At 54.3% G+C, this 20,702-nt stretch overlaps 3 protein-coding genes across 4 annotated transcripts; 1 reads left to right on the top strand and 2 right to left on the bottom strand.

Annotated features, from left to right (window-relative positions):
• Window positions 1-3,424: 3,424 nt before the first annotated feature.
• Window positions 3,425-4,930, bottom strand: BANF1 (barrier to autointegration nuclear assembly factor 1). The gene is made up of 3 exons (XM_072639155.1): window positions 4,672-4,930; window positions 4,254-4,393; window positions 3,425-3,956 (listed from the first exon to the last, which is right to left on the bottom strand). The coding sequence occupies exons 2-3, from the start codon at window positions 4,374-4,376 to the stop codon at window positions 3,810-3,812; spliced, it is 270 nt and encodes an 89-aa protein (XP_072495256.1). The 5' UTR covers window positions 4,377-4,393; window positions 4,672-4,930; the 3' UTR covers window positions 3,425-3,809.
• Window positions 4,931-5,145: 215 nt separating this feature from the next.
• On the top strand, window positions 5,146-6,845 carry EIF1AD (eukaryotic translation initiation factor 1A domain containing). Its single transcript, XM_072639154.1, has 6 exons — window positions 5,146-5,281; window positions 5,582-5,681; window positions 5,767-5,875; window positions 5,944-6,052; window positions 6,130-6,177; window positions 6,491-6,845. The coding sequence occupies exons 2-6, from the start codon at window positions 5,595-5,597 to the stop codon at window positions 6,624-6,626; spliced, it is 489 nt and encodes a 162-aa protein (XP_072495255.1). The 5' UTR covers window positions 5,146-5,281; window positions 5,582-5,594; the 3' UTR covers window positions 6,627-6,845.
• Window positions 6,846-7,028: 183 nt separating this feature from the next.
• Window positions 7,029-19,831, bottom strand: SART1 (spliceosome associated factor 1, recruiter of U4/U6.U5 tri-snRNP). Of its 2 annotated transcripts, none has more exons than XM_072639152.1 (20): window positions 18,847-19,831; window positions 17,083-17,140; window positions 16,815-16,870; window positions 16,258-16,387; window positions 15,981-16,086; window positions 15,610-15,687; window positions 15,345-15,444; window positions 15,094-15,236; window positions 14,813-15,019; window positions 12,320-12,444; window positions 12,105-12,238; window positions 11,882-12,015; window positions 11,454-11,624; window positions 11,132-11,242; window positions 10,912-10,999; window positions 10,733-10,823; window positions 10,510-10,645; window positions 7,398-7,487; window positions 7,192-7,313; window positions 7,029-7,104 (listed from the first exon to the last, which is right to left on the bottom strand). In XM_072639152.1, exons 1-20 carry the CDS (start codon window positions 19,187-19,189, stop codon window positions 7,086-7,088), a joined length of 2,442 nt encoding a protein of 813 aa, XP_072495253.1. In that variant the 5' UTR covers window positions 19,190-19,831; the 3' UTR covers window positions 7,029-7,085. The 2 variants fall into 2 exon arrangements, with proteins under 2 accessions (XP_072495253.1, XP_072495254.1); XM_072639153.1 differs by having other exon boundaries at window positions 11,882-12,012.
• Window positions 19,832-20,702: the final 871 nt, after the last annotated feature.

The following is a 20,702-nucleotide window of genomic DNA, read 5'->3' as shown; positions in this document are numbered from 1 at the left end:
TGTTTTTATATCCCCCTGGATTTCTCCCTCCCAGAGAGCCATCCCTAATCGTTAACACTTTTTTCTAAAAGAGGAAGAGAAATTCAGTAAAAAGTCAACGTATTGAACAAAATCTGACCTTCTTTGTAACGTTACACACCCATGAACCCCAACCTCTGCAAAGGAGTAGTGGCCTCTCTCTTCTCTGGGTCAACATTTTTGAGTTTTGTGGCGTTTTTTCCCATTCCCATTGTTGTCTTCCTGGTTCTGCTGACTTTCCTCTGCATCAGTTCATGTAAACCCTTCTATGTCTCTCTGTTTTCATGGTTTCTTATAGCACAACAATATTTCTTTATATTCATGCATCAGAATTTGCTTAGTCATTTTCCAGTTGATGGGCACCTACTCTGTTTCCAGTTCTTTGCTATTGCAAAAAGGGCTGCTATAAATATTTTGGGGGTCTATGGAGCTTCTTTTTCTCACTGACCTCCTTCAAGTATATGCCAAGCACCTTGACACACTGTTGGTGGAACTGCTAATTGATCCAACCATTTTGGAAAGCAATTTGGATTTAAGCAAAGTGATGCCAGAGATGACACTCCTAGGAACATTTTCCAAGAGGGTTAGTGATAAAAAGAAAGGTTCCACAGACACCAAAATATCTATAGCCACCCTTTTTGTGGTAGCAAAGAACTGGAGACAGAGTAGGTGCCCATCAGTTGGAGAATGGCTGAGTAAATGCTGGTACATGATTATAATTACAGCCTATTACTATGCTGCAAGGACATTGAAAACGGAAGCATGGGGAAATTTATATGAACAAGTGCAGTTGTTGTGTTTGTCCTTCCTTCTGGGAGAGGACCATGACATCAACATGACATGACCTGCAGTTGATTTTGATTTGAGTGAGGGAGGGCTGTGCAAGGTCACCAGCCTCATTTCTCCTCCAGAGTCATCAGGACTGGAGATGGCCCAGGAGGCAATGGGAGACCCTGGCCCTTTCAGGATAAGGTCCTATCACATTCTCACTTTGAGTGAGATACAGCCATTCAATGAATAGACTTCTTTAAGTGGTTGGTCAAGGGATGGCCCCTTTAACTAAAAAAAAGCATCACACGGGGAGGTCAGACCCCCCACAAAACAGCACATGGGGAGGTCAGACCCCCCCACAAAACAGCACACAGGGAGGTCAGACCCCCCACAAAACACCACACAGGGAGGCCAGACCCTCCACAAAACAGCACATGGGGAGGTCAGACCCCCCCCACAAAACACCACACTGGGAGGACATACCCCCCACAAAACACCACACGGGGAGGCCAGACCCCCCACAAAACACCACACGGGGAGGACATACCCCCCACATTCCCCGCCCGGGCCAATTCTGCCCTGTCCTTTTAGCCTCACACTGTAAACAGTGTTCTTTTCTGCATCTATTCAGAGCCATGATTTGGATTTTAGGGTTTTTTCAGCATTTTTGTAGGGTTTTGTTGATGACTGCTCTTTGCAGTAGCACTGCTTTGATTGTCTTGTGAAGTTACCTTGTCAGGAAAGGAAAAGGGGGAAGTTCTAGGTTCTGAATCAGCAGGGAAGGGCTTGCTGAGCCCCTCACAACACGTATTACACCTTTCACTGGGCCCAACAATCAAGGGCCACATTCCTGCCATCTGGGGCTCTAGTAACTTACTCAGGGTATGGGGGGATGTGGTTTGGTCAGCTCCCTGTCAATCTCCCCAGGTTCAACAGAGAAGGGACCTTGTCCAGCTACACCCAGAGTTCTAGATGGCACCAGTCAAAAGTATGCCAGCAACTGGTAGCAGGGTGGGAGGGGGCGATGAAAGTGTCAGGCTGGGCTAAGCAAGGGAGCAGAGTGGGTGCTCCGTGTCAGTGATGGAGCCCTGCCCCATCCTCACCTCCCAGTGAGCACGCCCTACCTGGGATTTCTGTAGGCTCAGCATCAGATAACACCTTCCCCTTGGGCATGGGACAGCAAGCTGCTGGCTCACCCATTGCCACAAGTCTCCCCAGGACTCTCTTTTGTTCTGTCATCCTTTGGCCAGTCTCACCCTTTCCAAGGGTATGCTCTGGGGTGCCAACATCACAAATGGCCACAGGATCCCACCAAGAGAATACAGAGATGACCTGTCATTGCTCCTTCTTGCCTCATATGAACCTAACTCCAGCCAGTAACTGGGAAGATAAACAGATATTTGCCTCCTGGGCCCCTACTATGTGTCTGGCCACCTGTGCTTGCAACCTCAAGAAAGGATCAGTCCTGACACTTTGCTCAATCCCTCTAACATAGTCACGGAACACGACCACACATGAAGCAGAGAACAATATAGAGCAGTGTCTAACAAACACAAAAACTATGGTGCAAGCATATGTTGTAGGTTACAGAAAGGTGAAAACTCAGTGTGGGCTGGAGTAGTCAGGGAAGGCTTCCTGGAGGTGGTGGGAGTCAGGATGACCTCATTTAACCACAGGGACATTCCTCCCTCACCATGGAACATAAAAAACCAACCTCCTCTTTCCTCAATCATAGAATCCTAGGTACACTGGAAGGAGACACCCTAATTGACAGAGGATGAGGAAGCTGTAGTCCAGAGAGCGAATTGCTTAAAGACATACTGGTCACAACAGAGATAGAATTTAAACACAGGACCTTTGCTTCCAAGCCACCTAAGCACAGTGAAGAGAGATGAGGCTGGAGGGGGCGCCATAACAGATCAAACTTGTTCATAAACTTCTCTCTAGACAGTACATTTATCACTTTCTTTGGGCAGATGATGTAAAGCAGTTTTTTCCCTTGTTGCAACCGCCAGCTTCTCCCTGCACTGGCTCCTCCTAGGCAGCGGGGCTAGTTCACTCTCTGGGTACTCTCCCAAATAGCCAGGTGTTTTCTTGTGCCTGGAATGTTGTGGTTAACACAGGAATGGTGTTCCTTGCTCCCTGCAGTCATTCCTAGGCTTCACCAGAAGCATCCCTGGGAATCGAAGGTGGACAGCTGGTCTTCCACCCCCATCTAACCCAACACAGGAAACCCGATCAGCCGTCCCTGCAACCTGGCAGATGGCTCCCCTCAGCAGGTGATCAATGAGCCACATCCTGGACCAGGCCCAATACTAGCCTCTGGTGACATGCCCTTCTTTGATACTCACTAGACTACTCTGCCTATACCGAGGCACTCAGGCACAGCAGCTGAAACCTCAGCCCTAGGAGGAAGTCACAAAAAACCTTTCCCCCACATAACTAAGGAGCTAGGACACCAACATATTTGCCCAAGTCCCAAGACACCTACTCCAATGACCTGAAGATAGTCATGGGATGAGTTTACAGTTTGGGTTAGTATCTGATAAGAGCGGTGTTCTTGAAGGAAGTGGCTGCTTCCTGATCCAACATTCCCCCTTGTCCCAATTCCTGTTCACGTAACTAAGAACAGATGTCAAGGCTGATGACTTTATTGGTTTTAAAAAACTCTTTACAATGGCAGTGAACATCCCTCTACCAAAGTTACCCAAATGGCATAAAAGAGATCAAAAGTGGGGGGTTAGGGGGTAGGGAAGCCACTCCAGAGACCCACCCAGGAAAGCTAATAACTATCGCCACTGAAATTTACAGGACCAGGAGGCATGCTGAGGTGTGGACAGGGAGGCTTGAGTCAAAATAGTGGTGGAGAGGGGAAGGTGTCCCAGGTGGGGGCGGCAGCAAAAATCTTTCCTTCTGTTGGGAGGTGGGAAGGGAGAGAGGGGCAGGATTTCCCACTTGGGGGTGCTAACTGTGAAGACCCATCGGAGGGGGTAAGGGGGGCCGGCCCCCAGGCACGGGGCTCACAAGAAGGCGTCACACCATTCTCGAAGGCAGCCAAAGCAATCCCGAGCCTGCTTGGCATTGGCCCCACAGGTGTCTTTCAGCCACTCTCGGAAGAGGTCTTCGTCTTTTTTCAGCACCAGGAACTGGCCCAGAACCACGTAGGCCTGAAAGAGACACAGAGCCAGAAGGCTGTGGGCAGGCCACCTGGGAACGAGCTGGGGCCGAGTCACCGCCCACCCCTCCCCTTCTAAGGGGCTGATAGCGCCCCCGGGCCCAGCTGTGCTCGCGGGATCCGCCCCCATCTCCCAGGAATGAATGCGCAGGCCGGCACACACAGCCCGGGGCTCCCGGGGGTCACCCGCCCTTCCTTTCCTCCTCCGGGGCCCCACAGCCACGCCAGGGGTCGGCGCCGATCCCCACCCTGCCTCAGTCTTCCCTCTGGTCCCGCGAGGGCCCCGGACCTTATCGAAGCCCTTGTCCTCGAGCTTCTTGCCCAGCACTTCTCCGATGCCCGCCAGGCTCCCCACGGGCTTCTCCCCCATGGGCTCGGCCACGAAGTCCCGGTGCTTTTGGGAGGTCGTCATGGCTCCTCACCACAGACCTGGGGCGGACCACAGGGAAAGCACACGCTCGCCTCCGCCCCAAGCCAGGGGAGCTCCAGGCACCGCGCCCGCGCAAGCCCCGCCCCCTCCGCACGTGGCCGCCAGCCCCAACCCATGGCCCCGCCCCCTCGCGGGCCCCGCCCCCTCAGCCCCCGCGTCTGCCTCCCCGCGTTCCCCGGCGGGAGGGGGGAAGGGTCATCACAGCCGCCCGGGTCTCCCCCGACTCGCCCCAACCCTGCCCACGACCCTGGCGCTCGTAAGCCGCGCGCACGCCCACCGGCTCCGGCTCCGGCTTCTGTAACGGTCACACTACCACTTAACCGGCCTCTCCCGCCGCTGCCTCAATACCGCAAGGCGCGTGCCGGCTTCCGCTTCCAGGTTGTCAGAGTCGTTTCCGGGTCAAGGGCAATTTGAAGGGAGGCGGGAAGGGGGGGCGGGGCCTAAGGCAATGAGGCGGAACCGGGGAAAGGGGAGGGGAAGGGAGGGGAGGGGAAGGGAGGGAGGCGAGGACCAGGCGCATGCGCGTCTGCGGCGGAAGCGTGCCTCAGGATGGTTCCCAGGGAGACGGCGCCGCTCTGTTCTCTCTTCTCTATGGCCAGATCTGGGGCCGCACTCCTCCCGGCGCGGGGCGTGGAGTGGAGGGTGCTCACTACACGCGTGGCGCTTGCGGAGGCTCCCCACTCAGCCCAAGACGGGGCCGGCAGCGGCAGAGGCGGAACTAAAGTGCCGGGGTCTGCGGTGCCTAGCAAGGGGAAGATTTAGCCGGGAACACCGAGCCCTCTTTTCCCCCTCCCCCTCCCGAAGCGAGCACCGGAAGCGTGGTCTCCGGAAGTTCTCGGCTCGGGCTGGCGGTCTCGGCGGAGGCTGCGGCAGTGGCCAGCGGGAAGGTATGGTGGCAGAGGGCCCTGTGGAGGCGGCGGGGCCCAGCCCCGCCGGCTGTTTCCCGATCTTAGGTAGCAAGGGTTTCCGGCGGAGGCTGGAGACGGCTCGTCACCCCTCCCCCCATCAGTGTCTGGGGCCGGCCCGCGGGACCCAGACCCCCGTCACCTCCCCCTCGACCATCCCAGAGGCGTCGGGTTAAGCCCGGGCTGCACCCGGTCTCCGAGACCCTCAAGAAACCCCTAGCCAGCTAGTGGGATCCCGCCCCGGCGGGTCACTGACTCCTGTGGGGGTCCTGACCTCCACAGACTCGGAACCAGCATGTCTCAGACCACCAAGCGGAAGCACGTGGTGCAGGAGGTGCTAGGGGAGCACATGGTGCCGTCAGACCAGCAGCAGATCGTGAGGGTGAGCCCCGGCCCCCCGCCCCCCTCCCGGGATCTCCCGGCCGCTGCACCCCCTCCCCCAACACGCTCTCCTCCGCCCCGGGCAGGTCTTGGGGACCCCTGGCAACAACCTGCACGAGGTGGAGACGGCGCAGGGGCAGCGCTTCCTGGTCAGCATGCCCTCCAAGTACCGCAAGAACATCTGGATCAAGAGAGGTAAGGGGGCGGGGGCAGAGGCCCGGCCCTGCCCGGCTGCCAGGCCTCACCCGCGGCCTCTCCTGCAGGAGACTTTCTCATCGTGGACCCCATCGAGGAGGGCGAGAAGGTGAAGGCCGAGATCTCCTTCGTCCTCTGCAAGGACCACGTCCGCTCCCTACAGAAGGAGGGGCTCTGGTAGGGCCCGGGGTCCTGGGGGGAGGGCTCACCTGGCCCGGCTCCTCTCCGCCCCCTAAATCCTTTCCCTTATTTAGGCCTGAAGCCTTCTCAGAGGTGGCAGAGAAACAAAACAGCAGAAGCAGGTGAGTGTCTCGGCTGTCCCCTCTCCTCCCTCCAGCACAGGCTGCTAGCAGGCCAGCACCCTCTTTGGGGTGGACTTGTCTGTCCAGCTGCTTGCGAATGCTAACTAGGGAGGCAGCCCCAAGGCTGTCCATGCCCAGCTGCTTACTTGGGGCTAGCTTGCCCCAGTCTCACGTGTAAATGGGACTGATGTTTCTCAGGTTGGGGGGGATCCTGAGCTGTTCCAACTTCTGCTTCCTCGGCTTGGAATCTGGAAGTGCTTCTGTCCTGGGTATGGCTTCCAGGAGCCTCTCTCACTCATCCTCCTCCCTGCAGACCGCCTCAGCCAGAACTTCCAGGAGAAGCCCAGTCTTCAGAAGACGACAGCTCTGCAGATGACTCGGACCTTTTTGTCAACACCAATCGGGTGCAGTACCAGGAGAGCGAGGAGGAGAGTGAGGAAGAGGCCTGAGATTGCAGCTTCCTTTCCAGCCGGAAGCCTAGTCCTATACCTTGACCCCACCTCCATGGACAGAAATGGGCTTGCTCTGTGCATCCACCCCCTGGCTGGGGATGAGGCAGGGCTCCCATCTGGACTCCTACTCTTCTCTGTAAGAGATTAAACCCCTGGTGGGTTGAGAGCTGTGGTTGACTTGTACCAGTGTGCCTAGTAAAGCAATTCCGACTTTGACTTCTCACTCCGGTGCAAAGGAGGGACCAAAAACTTGGGTGGGGGGCTGGCTACAGTGCTAACCAGCCACTGGGGGCATTTCAGAATGGGCTCCAGGACAGGCAATACCTAGTTCCACCACCCAACTCTCTGTCCAGCTCTGACTCAAGGGAGGAAAATGGAATCATAACTTAAACAAGGGAGGAAAAAATAAGGAGGGAACTTTATTTAATATTAAAGGACTGAGGATACGAGACATCTTCACTTTGTGATGGTGTTTCTGTGGAAAGAAGAGACAAGAGATGAGGGAGGGAAACAGACACAAGTGCCTCTCCCTCCCCTGTCCCAAGGCCCATCCCCTGCTCACGCATTCATGCTCTTGCCGCTGCCACTAAGTACGATGTACGGGGTCTTCTGGGCTTTCTGTTTTTCCTGGAGCAAGGCCACTGTGCCCAGGGGTGTGTCACTGGAGCTCATCTTTTTCAAGAGCTGTAACAAGGGGACCCCTTATGCTCAGTGGCCACTTTTACAAACTCTTGAAAGACACCCCCCTCCCCCACCCCAACCACTCACAGCTTCCTCATCGAGCTTCTTCATCCGCCGCTCAGTCTTCATTTTGCCGGAACCCTTTCCATGGAATCGGTGGGACAGCTGTCGGAAGGCCTGAGCACAAAGGTCAGTCAGGGATTACTTGCAGTAACAGACCTGCACTGAATACTAATTAAGTACAACCATCTCTGTTTTGGGGAAGTTTTAGGCAGAGGAGCAGACTGATGAAAGCACAGAATTTTAAGTCAAAAATCCCTAGTTTGAGAGGAGGAAATGTGGGAAAGCCATGAAGCATCTTTGGGCCTCAGGAGTTTGAACTATAAGGAGGGGGCTTCTGAGATCCCTTTCAGACTAGAGGCCGGCTGGTAGTTTAGGCAACAGAGGATGGTGATAGATGAGGAAGAAAAGGGAAAGGATGCTAGAAACTTGAGGTTGGGAGAACGAAATCTGGGATAGTGGGAGACAGGCATTCGGCAAGATCTTGCAGACCTATGGTCCCTGCCAGGGAAAAGTCCTTTACACAGGGAGACACAAAGTATTCCATGTTATCAGGAGTGATGAGCCATCAAGCAAGGACTAGAGACTGGATGACAGAAGACTTTACAGGAGAAAGAAAAGCTGGAGAAGGAGGCAAGTGCCAGCCTTCTGATACTTGGCCAAAACAGAGATAAACAGTACATACCAATGCCATAGGACTGCGAGGCTCAAATGAAGTCACTAGTAAAGCCCAAAGAAACCAAGCACTCAATGAATGCCAACTGGAGACTGGGTCATAGGGTAGGGATGAGGCTCCCTCCATGGAGGGCAGGGCTGAGATAGTGATACCTGAAGACAGTCTGCCCACCTCAAAACATCTATCTATCCTGTTGGTCTCAAGCTTGGAGCATAGCTCCTGGCTCCCAAGGATTCCCATAAGATACCCTTTCTGCGAAACCAAGGCTATGGAGACAAAGGTAATGTTTTTGCCTTACTGCAACTGACTTAAAGGCTTTGTGTTCCTAAGAAGATCACCTGCACTTTTGCCAGATGGCTCTTGCACCAGGTGAGGCTAGGGTTTCTGACTGAAAATGGCCTGTCCTCTTCTGTCTGCCAGACCGAATGTTCTCAGGGCCAAACAGAATATCACAGGGCAAATGGTCTTCAAAAAGACTGTGGTCTCAGGCAAATAGATATACATGTGTACAAGGGATACGTGGAGCCTAGCACCAGGAGGTTGGTTCCACTACACAGAGAGGACGGGGCTCTCAAGGGGACCTCTATGACCTCCCTTTATAAAGAGCCTAGATGTATGCAGTACTGTTGGGACCCTGTTGTGGAGTAGGAGAGGGAAATGTGAGCCACAGTCAAAGGAGGACTGCTAAGGGAGAGCCCCCATCTGTACAGAAAGAACCAGGGATGGGAAATGACCATCCTGACACATCTTTTGGAATCCTCTGGCAAAAACAATCAACAATTGGAGGCCTGCTCTGATGCTAACTCCAGATAGAGGAAATAACTGACCAAAAAGGCAGGATTTCAGGGCTGGAATCTGGAAAGAGGTGACCTTTCCCACTGAAGTCCTTGAAAGACATCGGAGACATCTGATGTAGGAAAAGTGGGCTGGAAAGTCACCACCAGAGGTAGGTGAGGTCACAAGGAAAAAGCCAAGGAGGCCAAGGCGCACAGACGTTAAACAAGCACCTGGCTCTGGTGAGATGTAGAGAAGATGGAAGCCAACGGGAGAGGATCTCAGCCCTGAAGCTGAGCATTGTGGCGCTAAGGAACAGAGACCCAAAATGGACGCAAAGGGCAACAGGGGACTTTGGGAGAAAAGGACAAAGCTCTGAGAAGATTGGATAAGAGTAAAAGTATCACTTCATCTGCTTTTACCCAGGAAGGGGAGTATTTGGACTTGGAAGAATAGAACAAAAATGAATGTCGCCTGGCCAAGGAGAAATGCACCCTCACTCCCCCCCCCCCCCCCCCCATCCTAAAGTAACTGCCAGGGAGGGGCAGCAGGGCCAAAGGTAAGTTGATGTTCCAGTTTCCAAGGATCATGAGCATGACTGATTCTTGGCAAAACTGTAGCAGATGGGATTAAAGGGATGGTTTGTGAGGGATCTGAAACATGTGCTGGTCACTAAGAGCCAAAATGGCTTTGTCAAGGTGGGCCGGTCCTGGCCAAGCCTTGTCTCCATTTTTGACCAGGTGCTAGACTGCTTCATCAAACACTGGCACTAGGAAATTTCTCAAGCTTCCCTCATGGGCTACAAGATACTGGAGGCTGACCACTTCAAAACTGGCTCACTGACTACAAACAGTGTGTGATGAGTGCCTCAGGGCACTGGCCTTCAACGTCTTCACAAACGACTGGGCCAAAGGCACAGAGGGCTTGATCATCCAATGGGCAGATGAGACAAAGGTGAAGGGAACAACAGAATCAGCCTCAGAGGCTTCAGCAGACTAACTTCCCAAGTACCTAACTGGGAGAGGCCAAGCTGGCCAAGTCAGAGATTCATGGATTCTGAGCTCAAAGAAACCTTGAAGGCTGGTTGTTTTACTGATTCAATAGGACCGGACATATAAAGCAACACCTAAGATCATATGGATAGTCACGGAAAGAGGCAGACTGGGTATTTAACCCAGATTTCTTAAACTTCCAATGTCAAGTTTTCTCCTGTGTCATGCTACCTGACCCAAATACTTAGGACTTAAAAGAGCTGGAGCAGTGGGGGACATTTAGTGGTACCAATGTGAAATGTCAGCAAGAAAAGCGAATGCCTTATTGGGCTACATTGAGAAGCCCAGAGTTTCAAGGAAGGGATGGGCTCACACTGCTGTCCTTGGTCCTGATCAGAGGCCATCTGGAGGAAGGTGGTCAGTTCTAGGCACATTATTAGGAAAAGGCCAGGAGAAAACCTTTGATGGCAAGAAGACTAGAAACCACACCATGCAAGGCCTGATTTGAAGAACAAGGCAAATTAACTCCACAGGATGTCTTAGGAATTCTCGCCAGCATTTGAAGGGATCCTTTGAGGAGGAGGCTTACACTATTCTCCATGAATTCCTAATCCCTAGAGGCAGTTTAAAAAGGGAGCCAATCCCATTCTTCCTGCTGGGGTGCAGGCTCATCCCCAGGGGCACCAAGCTCACTTACCTCCTTGGGTGTCAGCTTTCTCCCAGTCTCATCCACATACTCAATCTTGACATCAGGTTTGTAGCCATCCTTCTCCTTGAAATCCTGTGTAAAGCCTCGATACTCTTCCCGCCGACTGTACTTGTCATCAATGGCCCTGCAGCAGACAACACAAGGAGGCCCCTCAGACAACTGAACCCCACCCATCAAAGCCCTGGGGTCTGGGGCTCCTGGCCCCACTTACATCTTGTCCTCGATGCAGTATACAGCTGAAGGCAGAGACTTGTTGGGGGCCTTCACCCGTGCCACTTTCTGCACTGTTGTCTCCAGCAGCCCTGAAGAAGAGAGTCCTTAGGAACGCCCAACCTTGGCAGCCCCTCCCTGGGTGCCCTTCAGGGCTCCCTCTCAGGGCTCCTTGGTTACCTTTGTTCTGACACAAGAGCAGAGCGGCAGCCAGGCCCCTGTTCACAATGGGCTCCTCATCCAGAATGGTGGTAGACGAAGCCGAGAACTAGGGGGAGTTGAGAGGAAAGTGCCTCTGTCAATGGTCAGGTCACACACCACACACCACACTTCGGGCCTTCCCTGCATGTGACCCTCTCTGCCCGTCCTCCCCCCCCACCCCAGTTCTTCTCCTTCTCACATCCTGCTGCTGCTTTTCCTCATCCAGGTTGACGGTGCTCCAGCCAATATTCTCCTCCCCATCAGATTCTGAGCCACCGTTGGCAGACCTTTCTTCGTCTCTCTCAAAGTCCTAGTGGGGAAAAACAGGCATCAGGCCAAGTGAACAGGAAGATGCCATGGATGGCCACCATGTGGCACCCTCTCTGGCACTGCACCAGCTCCTCTGACAGCCAGAGGGGTCTGAGACAATGGTCCTGCCCTCCACTTCACCTCTTCAGTCCCAAGTTTTTGGTTTCTTTGCCCTGTTCCTGACCATGGAGCCCCATCTTAAGAGAACCCACCATGAGCTCTTCTTGGTCCTCCCGGTTGCCAGCTAGCCCATAAGTGGGGATCTCCCCCAGGGTGCGGCAGAATTCTGACGTGGCATTGAACACAATCGCCCCCTTCCGCTCAGGATCTTCATCCTCTTCCCGGCTGCGCCGGGTCTCCAGCTTCTTCACAATCTCAATCACCTATGGAAGAGTGGGGTGTTTAGCCTAGAGAAGAGAAGATTTAGGGGAGACGTGACAGTTGCCTTCACAGAGCAGAAGGAAGGACTGCTCAACAGAAACAGCATCAGAACACAACCTCCTGCTCAGAGGTCAGAATGAGAGTGGGAGTGGGAGGGAGGGATGCATGCCCCCCCCCCAGTTCCAGAGGCCTCCTCCAAACCCAGTCCAGAGTTACCCCCTACTACTCCCCACCCTGCCACGGTCCCTCTGCCTCTCACCTTCTCCCCACTATCTCTGAGCTGCTGCAGCTGTCTCAACCTCCGACCCTTTTCCAGCTGCTTCTGTAGCTCAGCCTCTACTTCATCCTCCTCCAAGATCTCGGGGGAGCCAGGTCCCTGGGCTCCCCCCTCTTCTAGGAGACAGACACCAACCTTGCCTTACCTGGCTCTGCAACCCCTCTCCATCTCTCCTGCTCGACCCACTCTCAGCATCACCCCTCACCATCATCGCTGATGTCCATGTTTTCCACACGGGTGTCATCAGACTGGGGGAGCTGGGAAGGGGCCTCCCTCTCATGCTCTCCAGGGACTTCGTCCTCAGCCTCAGGGACACGGCGACGGCCCCTCCCCCGCAACCTGTGGGAGGGAGAGAAGAGCACTGAGCCCAGACAACTCCTGCCCCCCAGCCCCTGCCCCATCTAGGCAGTGCCCAGTTACCTGGAGCCAAAGTCTCCCTCACTTGTCTCGTTGCCAAGAGGAAGCAGATCATCAGCTTGGACCACAACCTCCTTCTCCTTCTTTCGGATTTTCCTCACCCTGCGTTTTGTCTTTTTGAAGGTCACCTGGGGGACAAGAGGCAGAAGAAACCTCATCAGCCCTGTCCTCTTCAACTTCTGGGTTCTGTGGCCCTGAGGACTCTTCCCTGTCCCCCTAGACAATCACTGTCTTTCTGGTCCTTTTTCACAGATTCTCCTGCATGTGGTCATCCATCCAGTGAGTGTGAGCCCCTCACCTTCTGGGGCAGCATCAGGGCCCAGAAACATTTCTGCATGGCTCCAACTCTCAAGCCTAACCTTGTCTCTTTGCAACCCCACGTCCCCCTCCTCTCCTGTGGCTCTTGTTTCTACCACCTCAAGACAAGGGAAAAGAATTGGAACCTTCTCCCCTGTGAGACTCTTTCAAACATCTGAAACCCTGTCACCTTCTCTTCTTGAACATCAGCATCCTCAGTTCTCTCAACCAACCCTCCCCTGCGTTAACTCCTTCATTACCCTTCCTCTATCTTCCTCTAGATACTTCGCAGCTCAGTGACATTCTCATGTGGTGCCCAGAGCTGCCCTTTCCTTCTGCAGCTTTCTCCAAACTCTGCCTGGTTTAACATGGTGTGTTAGCCGCCATGGCCCATGGCACTCCTGAGCCAAACCCTTGGATCTCCTTTTAGACAAAACACTTCCTTTATCTGTGCCCAATGGTCTGACCTGTCAAGATCCATTTGGATACTGGCCCTGGCACTCAGCTGGGGGACATCTGTACTAAGTCGGACCAGGAAGACATCTAGGCTTGCCACAGGAGGTTATCTTCCAACCATTTGTGAGCACATCTACACTATGGTCCCACCCACACTTCTCCACCTTTTCCACAAGACTAACAAGTGAGTAAAAGCCAGGTAAACTACCTACAGTATCCCTGATCTTCTAGGTAGCCTGGATGTATACCCTCTTCCCTTCCCGTACTGAAGCCTCTCTCTGATCAGCCTATCCTCTGCTCTGCCATCTGAGTGAACTTCCTAAAGTGCGACAGGTCTGGCCACATCTGTCTGTATCTCTCTCACACACATATCTTTCCCTCCAGGATTAAATACAAAATTCTTGGCTTTCCCAGCCCTCCAGGCCCCTTCCTACATTTCCAGTCTTCTTGCCCCTTACACCCCCTCATCCCTGGGGCTCTGGGGATCCAGGGACACTGCCCTTACTGATCCCTGAACAAGACCTTCCACCTCCTGAGAATTGTGCCAGGTGCCCCCATACCTGCCAATCTGTTCCCCTTCCTTCCCTAGCCCATCCCCCTGCCCTCCAACTCCCAAAGCCTCTGGGGCCTGGACTTTCCTTCCTGTTCTCCTGACCCTCTCTTTGGGAATCTCATCCCTCAGATAAGCACAGTAATCCCCTTCATCCTGGTCAGTCTCACATCTACACCTTCAGCTATTAGAGCGCACCAGCCAACAACCCAATCCAGGGGTGGGGAACCTGCAGCCTTGAGACCATATGTGGCCCTCTAGGTCCTCAAGGACAGAATCCAAACTTCACAGAACAAATCCCCTTCTGTAAAATTTGGACTCAGTCAAAAGGCTATACCCAAGGACCCATAAGGCCACATGTGGCCTCAAGGATGCAAATTCCCCACCCCGACCCAAACCAATCCATTCTAAAACTGTTGCTCCAGATGCTGCCATCCTCTCGGCCTCCAGGCTCAGTACTAGTCACTATGGAGTTTTCCCTCTCCTGTCCACAGCCAATCTCCAAGTCTTCTCTCTGGGAGCTCTACTTCAGCCCCAACATATCTCCTGTCCACTTGTTGCCATGTTGGTCTGGGCCCTTTTCTTCTGGACCACCACCCTGCCCTCCTGCCACTCTGTCTTTTTTCTTTCCCCTCCCATCCATCCCTCACACTGCCTTTAAACTCCTATTGCTAATTCAGACCCCTGTCCATGCACTTCCTGGTACAAGCCCCTCTGGGGCTTCTCCTCATCAATGGAATAAAGGTACTCAGCAAGCATGGAGGTCCTGGTCCAGCGCACCACCCCATCCTGATTTCATGACACTGGCTTTCCCCCATTCAGGTCCACTTGCTAAATGGCAGATGTAGCCTCCCCATCTCACAGCAAGTCTTTCCCCGTGACTTTTACAGCTTCATTCAGGAACCTTTGAAGTTGAGAACTCCCAGGTACCTCCTTGCAAAGCCCCCACCCCACAAAGTCTCTTCCTTCCTCATTCTTCCAGGAGACTCTGGCTGGGGCTCCTGAACAACCTCCCTGAGCAGACACACCTAGAGTCCCACCAAGGGCTCCGCCTAGTGGCTCACTCACATCACAGCACTTGTAGCAGCCCTCTCCCTGCCAGAGATGGGTGTGCGTGCACGCATGTGCATGTGTCTTTTCACCCCCATCAGGCTCTGGACGCCTTCATGTGTTCATCTCTGCTACAGACTTACCATCTCCTGTGGGGTGAGGTATTCCGAGGCAAGCCGGGGTCCAGCCATTGTCAGGGACTGCGCCTGCTGCCTCAGGTTGGCCCGGATTTCCTCTAGCTCCCGTTCTCGGGCTCCGTCGGCTGTCCCACCACGATCCAGTCGGAATGAGTGTGGCCGCTCCCCTTCCAGCTCCTCATCATACTTCGCCAGAATGGTCCGGGGCTTAAACTGTGAAGGTCAGCAGGGTCAGCCCCATCCCCCACTTCCAAGTCCCCCTCCTCCCCCAGTCCCTTTCTACAGACCACAGCCATGCTGTCCACGCTCTCCTCCTCAGCGTAGGGCCGGTAATCTGGCTTCTTTTTCCGAAGCTCTACATTCTTTTCTGCTCGCTCTTTGTCAAGGAGGTTCACATTCACCAGCACGTCCTCCTCCTCCTGCAGCACACCTGGGGAAGGAGTGGCCGTGGCCACACAGGCCCCAAGCTCAGTTGGACACTCTGTGTCCCCTCACAGAAGCCCAGAGGCTCTGACCAGAGCCCTCCACCTGGCCATACCTTTGTCCTTGAGGGTAAGGATCATGGTCTCCCCCTCCCGGAAGGAGTCAATGGTGTGCTCCACGGTCAGCCCCTGCAGGTCCCGGGCACTGTACTGATCCTACAGCAGAGACACAAAGGCAGCATAAGTAGGCCCTGTGTAACACAGGGCCTGCCAGGGGTTTCCAGGATCCATCTATCTGGGCAACCCTCCCCCCAAAGGCAGGAGCCTGGAGCATCTCCTCTGAGGTATTCTCTATGACCACAGTCCTGCCTGGCACCTCACCTTCCGCCTTTGTCCAAACTCCTCTTCCACCAGGCTGCTTACTCCAAACTCTTGGTCCATTTCCTCCAACAGCTTGGCCTATGGGATGGGATGGGTAGAAGGACAATGTACGAGCTTCCAGACAGCATTTGAAGGGGATGAAGGACAGACATGGACAGATGGACACACACACACATGCCCAAGGAACACAAAGGTCCAGACAGAAGTAGATACTGCAGGAGCCAGCCCTTTACGAGTGGAGGAGACAAAGCAAAGAGCATCTCCATGAAGCAAGAAGCCCCACCTCCCCTTGCCCTCAGGAGGGAACTGGCTCAGTCCAGCTGTCCCAGAGACTTGGGCTTCTCCCTATCCTTCAAAGGCCAGGTTCTCACCCTCTTCTCAGCCAAATCCTTCTCTTTCTGCAGTCGACGGCTCTTCTCAATCCAAGCGGCTGTGTCATCTAGCCATGGATCATCATCCCCTAGGGTCTTTATCTTCCTGAGGAAGGAGGATCATGGAAAAGGCTCCAACCTATTGTACAGGTTCCCTCCTGCTGCCAAATGTCCCTGTTTCAGGCCTAGTTATGCTTTTGCCTCACAACCCACCCGTCTATGTATTCATCTGTCCATCCACATGTGACCACCTGCCCCCAGGGGCTTTCCCACTCACCCCAGCTTCTGGTTGAGAAGACGCTTCTCCTTGGCTGCTGCCAGCTTTTCACGTATTTCCTCACGCTGCCGCAAGGCCATAGGGTTGATCACGTCGGCCAGCACTGGCTCCTCCTTGGTACCTGCTGCCTCTGGAAGGAAAAGGCCCAGGGGTGGTGACCCCCTCACCCTCCCAGGTGCAGCTTCGAGAAATCATCCTCCCCCACACCCCCAGCCACCTCACGCAGATCTCCAGTCTCTCCAGACCAAGTCTACACCTGATATATTTTCATGATCTTTAAAAACAGCTTTGCTCAGTCTCTGATGGACTGACAATGCTCTAGGGACAGACAGACTGTCTTGGCTTTTCTTTGTGTCAGACAACATATGCTTGGCCAGCCTTAAAGCATGATACGAATGCTCTCTATTATGATGACGCCCCCTCCCTGAAATAGCAAGCACAGAGCAGCGTATCTGGCTATTGAGATTCATTCACCAACTCTGGCTTTGCTCTGGGCACCCAAAAGCCCTCCCTCAGTTCTACTCACTATTTCTCAGTCAGTCCATCCCAAGTCTCACCTTTCTTGACAGCACTGATCTCCAAAGGTTTGAGGCCCAACTTGGCTCGGAGTTTACTGAGAACAAAAGAGATAGCTACGGTTATGAGGCTCTCAGGAAACATGGGGCAACTAAATTCTGGATGGACTAAAGAGAAGGAACTGGGGAGAGATGCTACTCAGCACTCATTTGGAAGGATCGGTAACAAGGCCTCCTTAGGTCCATTAGCAGAACACTATGCTGGAAGAGGTCAGAGGGCATTGGGGAACTAAGCCTTCCCATCACTCACTTGGTCTCCTCAATGCTGAGAGATGAGGCATCTCCAGAGCTGGCCTTGGAGCCAGTGGCTAGAACGAGAAAGACAAGGGTCAGGCTCCCTCTGTGCTGCTTTGAGGGCATCCTGACCACAGTTCAAAGAATTAACATCTGGAAGCCCAGAACTCAGGAGTTCTAAGCCCCAGACAACACCTGGTGTAGACAAGAAGACTGTGTTTACTTCCCTGGCCAACCCTTGCTGGGAAAAACTTCTTTAGCTCCACAAGCCAGCTTTTCCTCTGCAGGAATTATCATACCTTCCCTGAAGTCCTGGGAAGGCACTTCCTTGTATTGGTTGGGAGAGGACAAGTTAAGAGTCAGGGGCTACAAATGTTTCATTATCCCTCCAAATCTGCCAATCTCAAGCCCTGCTTGAGAAGCATAAAACAGATTTCTGTTTTATAGATAGAGAGTTTGGCAGACCACTTAGAATCAAAGTATCTCACATCTGGAAGGGACCTCCAGTCCAGTCTATAACTAAGCAGGAAGCCCACTGCAGTAGCCCATTTCACTTTCAGCTCTCCCAGCCCTAACCCCACTCTGGCCTCTGGCAAACCACTCTAATCTTCCTGAGCTCTGACTTCTTCACATGTAAAATGGTGCTAATTCTCTCTACCTGAGTTGTGGAGGAAAACATTTTGTAAATCTAAGGTAAGTAAGAGCAAGGTATTACTGCTTGAGTCTAAACCCTCCAATAGCTCCTGGTAGAACATGGAGTCAAGGGTGAAGTTATTTCCTTGGTATATGAGGCCCTCATCCAGCTGGGAATGGTCCACTTTTGCATCTTGTCTTACCCACACCCTGTTCTCCAGCTGAAGTGAACTACTCATCATCCCTGTACATTTCCAGGCTCCCCACCTTCAGGCCTTGGTGATTCCCAATACTTTCCCTTCCTGAATTCCTGCTCCTCCTTTAAAATCAGACTTGAACGTCTTATTTCTCTAAGAACACTCTCCTGGTTGTTGATAACCTTTCCCCTCTGACCTTCATGCTTGCTGCATTCACAGGATCATCAAAGTTTTGGGTTTCATCCCCTAATGAACTTGAGCTCTATGAGGGCAGGAGCCGTGTCTCAGCCAGGGCCCAGGACAAACATTGACGGTACAGAGTCAGCAGAAACACACCCAGATTTGGCGTCACATGACGCGGCTCCCCAGACTCAGAGCTGGAAGGGATCTTTAACATCATCTAATGCAATTCCCTTCTTTGGGCAACTCACACCCACGACCCACGGCCTGGGCCGCAGCTCCCTTCCCCTCCAGGTCCAGGGGCTCCCCCCGGGCTCTGGACATTCTCTCTGGCTGTCCCCAGCCCGACTTCCCCCGGAAGCCTCCCCTAGTCAGTGATGTCGTCGCCCCTGCCAGACTGTAAGCTCCTCCAGCGCGGGGCCCGCCTTGGTTGCAGTCTCCGCACCCAGGAGGCACCTTACCGACGGAGCCCCCCCCCCCATTAGCGCAGGTCAGTGGTAGTTACGCTCCCTCGGCCCCAGGATCCGCGACCTCGAACCACAGCTGTGCCTCAGTTTCCCCACCTGTCTGCGCGGGTCCCTGCAGATCCTAGACTTAATGGGAGTGGGGAAAGATCCGGCCCAGGGCTTACACTCCCGACCCTGCCCCTCAAGCTCCACCCCCACCTCGGCTGCGCTCCCTTACTGGCCCACTCAGGAGGGAAGGCCCCGCCCCCGGCTGTTCATTGGCCCCGCCTCCCTCAAGCCCCGCCCCTCGGGCCTCGCGCTCACCAGCTTCGTAGCCGTCATCGCGCTTCTCTCGCTTCACTCTCCGCTCCGCAGGCTCTGCCTGGCTGCGCTCGCGCCCGTGCGCGCTCCCGTTACGGGCCTCGGTCTCGCCCCCGCGGCGGCTGCTCCCCCTCTCGGCCCCGCGCTCCCGGCTGCGCTTGCGCCGCTCGCTGGCTCCGCCCCCGCCGCTCCCGCTGCCGCCGCCCCCGCTGCGATGTTTGTGCTTCTTATGCTCGCGATGCCGGGGCGCCTGCTCGGCTGTGCCCGGGCCCGAGCTCCCTGCTGCCCCCGCTCCGGCCCCCGCCGCCGCCTCCTTCTCCCCGCGGTGCTTCTTCGAGGAGCCCATGGCGGCTCCGCTCCCACCGAACCCCGGCCGCCGTCACCGCCGGCCCTGACGCGGAATGCGAGCTCTTCCGGGTTACGGGCCGCCCCTCGGCGGCTGTTGCCGGAAACCAGTAGGCGCCGTTTCCGTTGTGCTCTGGTCCTCTGGCCCAACGCCCGACGGGAAATCAGGCCCGAGGCTTCCGGCGCCCGCTCGTCACTGCGCTTTCGCCGTGGCGCCTCTCTTCTTTCCCCCTCCCAACGCATCCGGGCCGAGAGGCGCATGCGCCAGGCTGGGCCTGCGGCTGCGCCAAATCTCAGGCTGCCTGAGCAAGGACCCTTTGTGTGGCTGAAGCATGGCGCCTGGAAGGGGGATGGGCACGCATGCGCAGCTCGGGATAGGTTGGGCGCGTGCGAGGTTCTCCTTACCCCCTTGGCTCCTGCTTCTGCACCCTGGCAGCCCCCATCCCCTCTCCTTCTCCTGTGGGCTTGCCCTGCGGATCCAACGGGTTCAGTTACATCTCTGTGAATCCTCCCTGTCTCAGCTACTGGGTAGTGGCCAGTGTGAGAACGCCCCTGCCCGCTCTGCTGCCCAGCACGTGGAGCCCGGAATACAGCCTGGGCACAGAGAGGCGGGCTGGCAGCGGGGAGCATGGAGGGAAGCGTGGCGCCTGGACCCGGCAGCCATCCCGGTGCCACACTTGATCCGTTACCCTTAACCTCGCCTCCTCCATCCTTGATTACTTGCCACCCACGTGCCTCCAGCTGGTGCCACCCTTGACTACTTCCCTAGTTACCCCAGTCTCATCAAGATCCTCCTCAGATCTTGCCCATGGTCTTTCTGTACATAAGTTCCATCTCGCCTCCATGAAGGCGCTCAGATTCAATCCGGCTCCAGCTTTGTAGCTCAGATTCTCTCTGGCCCACTTGTCAATACTGATGTCACCCATACGGTGAACCTTTAATAAACTTTGTTTTACTTTGGCTAGAAGAAGTCTTGCGTTAAATTCATTCGATGGGACCTGGCGTATTGGTATTTTGGGGTCCCCAGCACCCCAAACCTCATGGTTCCCAGACCTCAACAAGACCACTCATCCAGTCTCTCTGTACCCTGCAGTGCCAGCCCCCCACCTGCTGGCTCAGCTCGATCTCCACAGGGGAGAATAGAGATGAAAAAATACTTAAGATTTAACCCTCGAGTGGTTGAAAAGTCTGAATTATTTAAAACCCTGAGTTTGTGAAAAATCAAAAAATGAAACATGAATGTCCTACAGGGTCTATTGACTTCAAGTCAGAAGTTAAACCAATGTAAATTAATTGCTAGAAACAAGGAGACCGAGGGAGCCAAGAAACATCTTAGAAAACACTGGACTTATTTGCCAAACAAATACCTTGGGAAGGCAATACATGTCTAGAATATAAACTCGTTTGTAAAATCTTACAGAGGATGATGGTGAATGAGCAGAATTGTCTCATGAAGCAGACAGAGATAGCAGTGGAGGGTAAAACCAGTCTAAAGAAAGCTTGGCAAGATTTCC

Source organism: Notamacropus eugenii, chromosome 2 (genome assembly GCF_028372415.1).
Source record: "Notamacropus eugenii isolate mMacEug1 chromosome 2, mMacEug1.pri_v2, whole genome shotgun sequence".
NCBI classification, from domain to species: domain Eukaryota; kingdom Metazoa; phylum Chordata; class Mammalia; order Diprotodontia; family Macropodidae; genus Notamacropus; species Notamacropus eugenii.
The sequence above is the reverse complement of the archived record's forward strand: the minus strand, read 5'-3'. Positions and strand labels throughout refer to the sequence as shown.

Excerpts from the sequence above, each read along its gene's own strand:
- BANF1 (XM_072639155.1), bottom strand. The coding sequence starts at position 4,376 with ATGACGACCTCCCAAAAGCACCGGGACTTCGTGGCCGAGCCCATGGGG. Across the intron at positions 3,957-4,253 it reads AGGACAAGGGCTTCGATAAG|GCCTACGTGGTTCTGGGCCA; the intron begins GTCCGGGGCCCT and ends TGTCTCTTTCAG.
- EIF1AD (XM_072639154.1), top strand. The coding sequence starts at position 5,595 with ATGTCTCAGACCACCAAGCGGAAGCACGTGGTGCAGGAGGTGCTAGGG. Across the intron at positions 6,053-6,129 it reads CTACAGAAGGAGGGGCTCTG|GCCTGAAGCCTTCTCAGAGG; the intron begins GTAGGGCCCGGG and ends TCCCTTATTTAG. Across the intron at positions 6,178-6,490 it reads AAACAAAACAGCAGAAGCAG|ACCGCCTCAGCCAGAACTTC; the intron begins GTGAGTGTCTCG and ends TCCTCCCTGCAG.
- SART1 (XM_072639152.1), bottom strand. The coding sequence starts at position 19,189 with ATGGGCTCCTCGAAGAAGCACCGCGGGGAGAAGGAGGCGGCGGCGGGG. Across the intron at positions 17,141-18,846 it reads CGATGACGGCTACGAAGCTG|CCACTGGCTCCAAGGCCAGC; the intron begins GTGAGCGCGAGG and ends TTCTCGTTCTAG. Across the intron at positions 12,239-12,319 it reads GAGGGAGACTTTGGCTCCAG|GTTGCGGGGGAGGGGCCGTC; the intron begins GTAACTGGGCAC and ends TCCCTCCCACAG.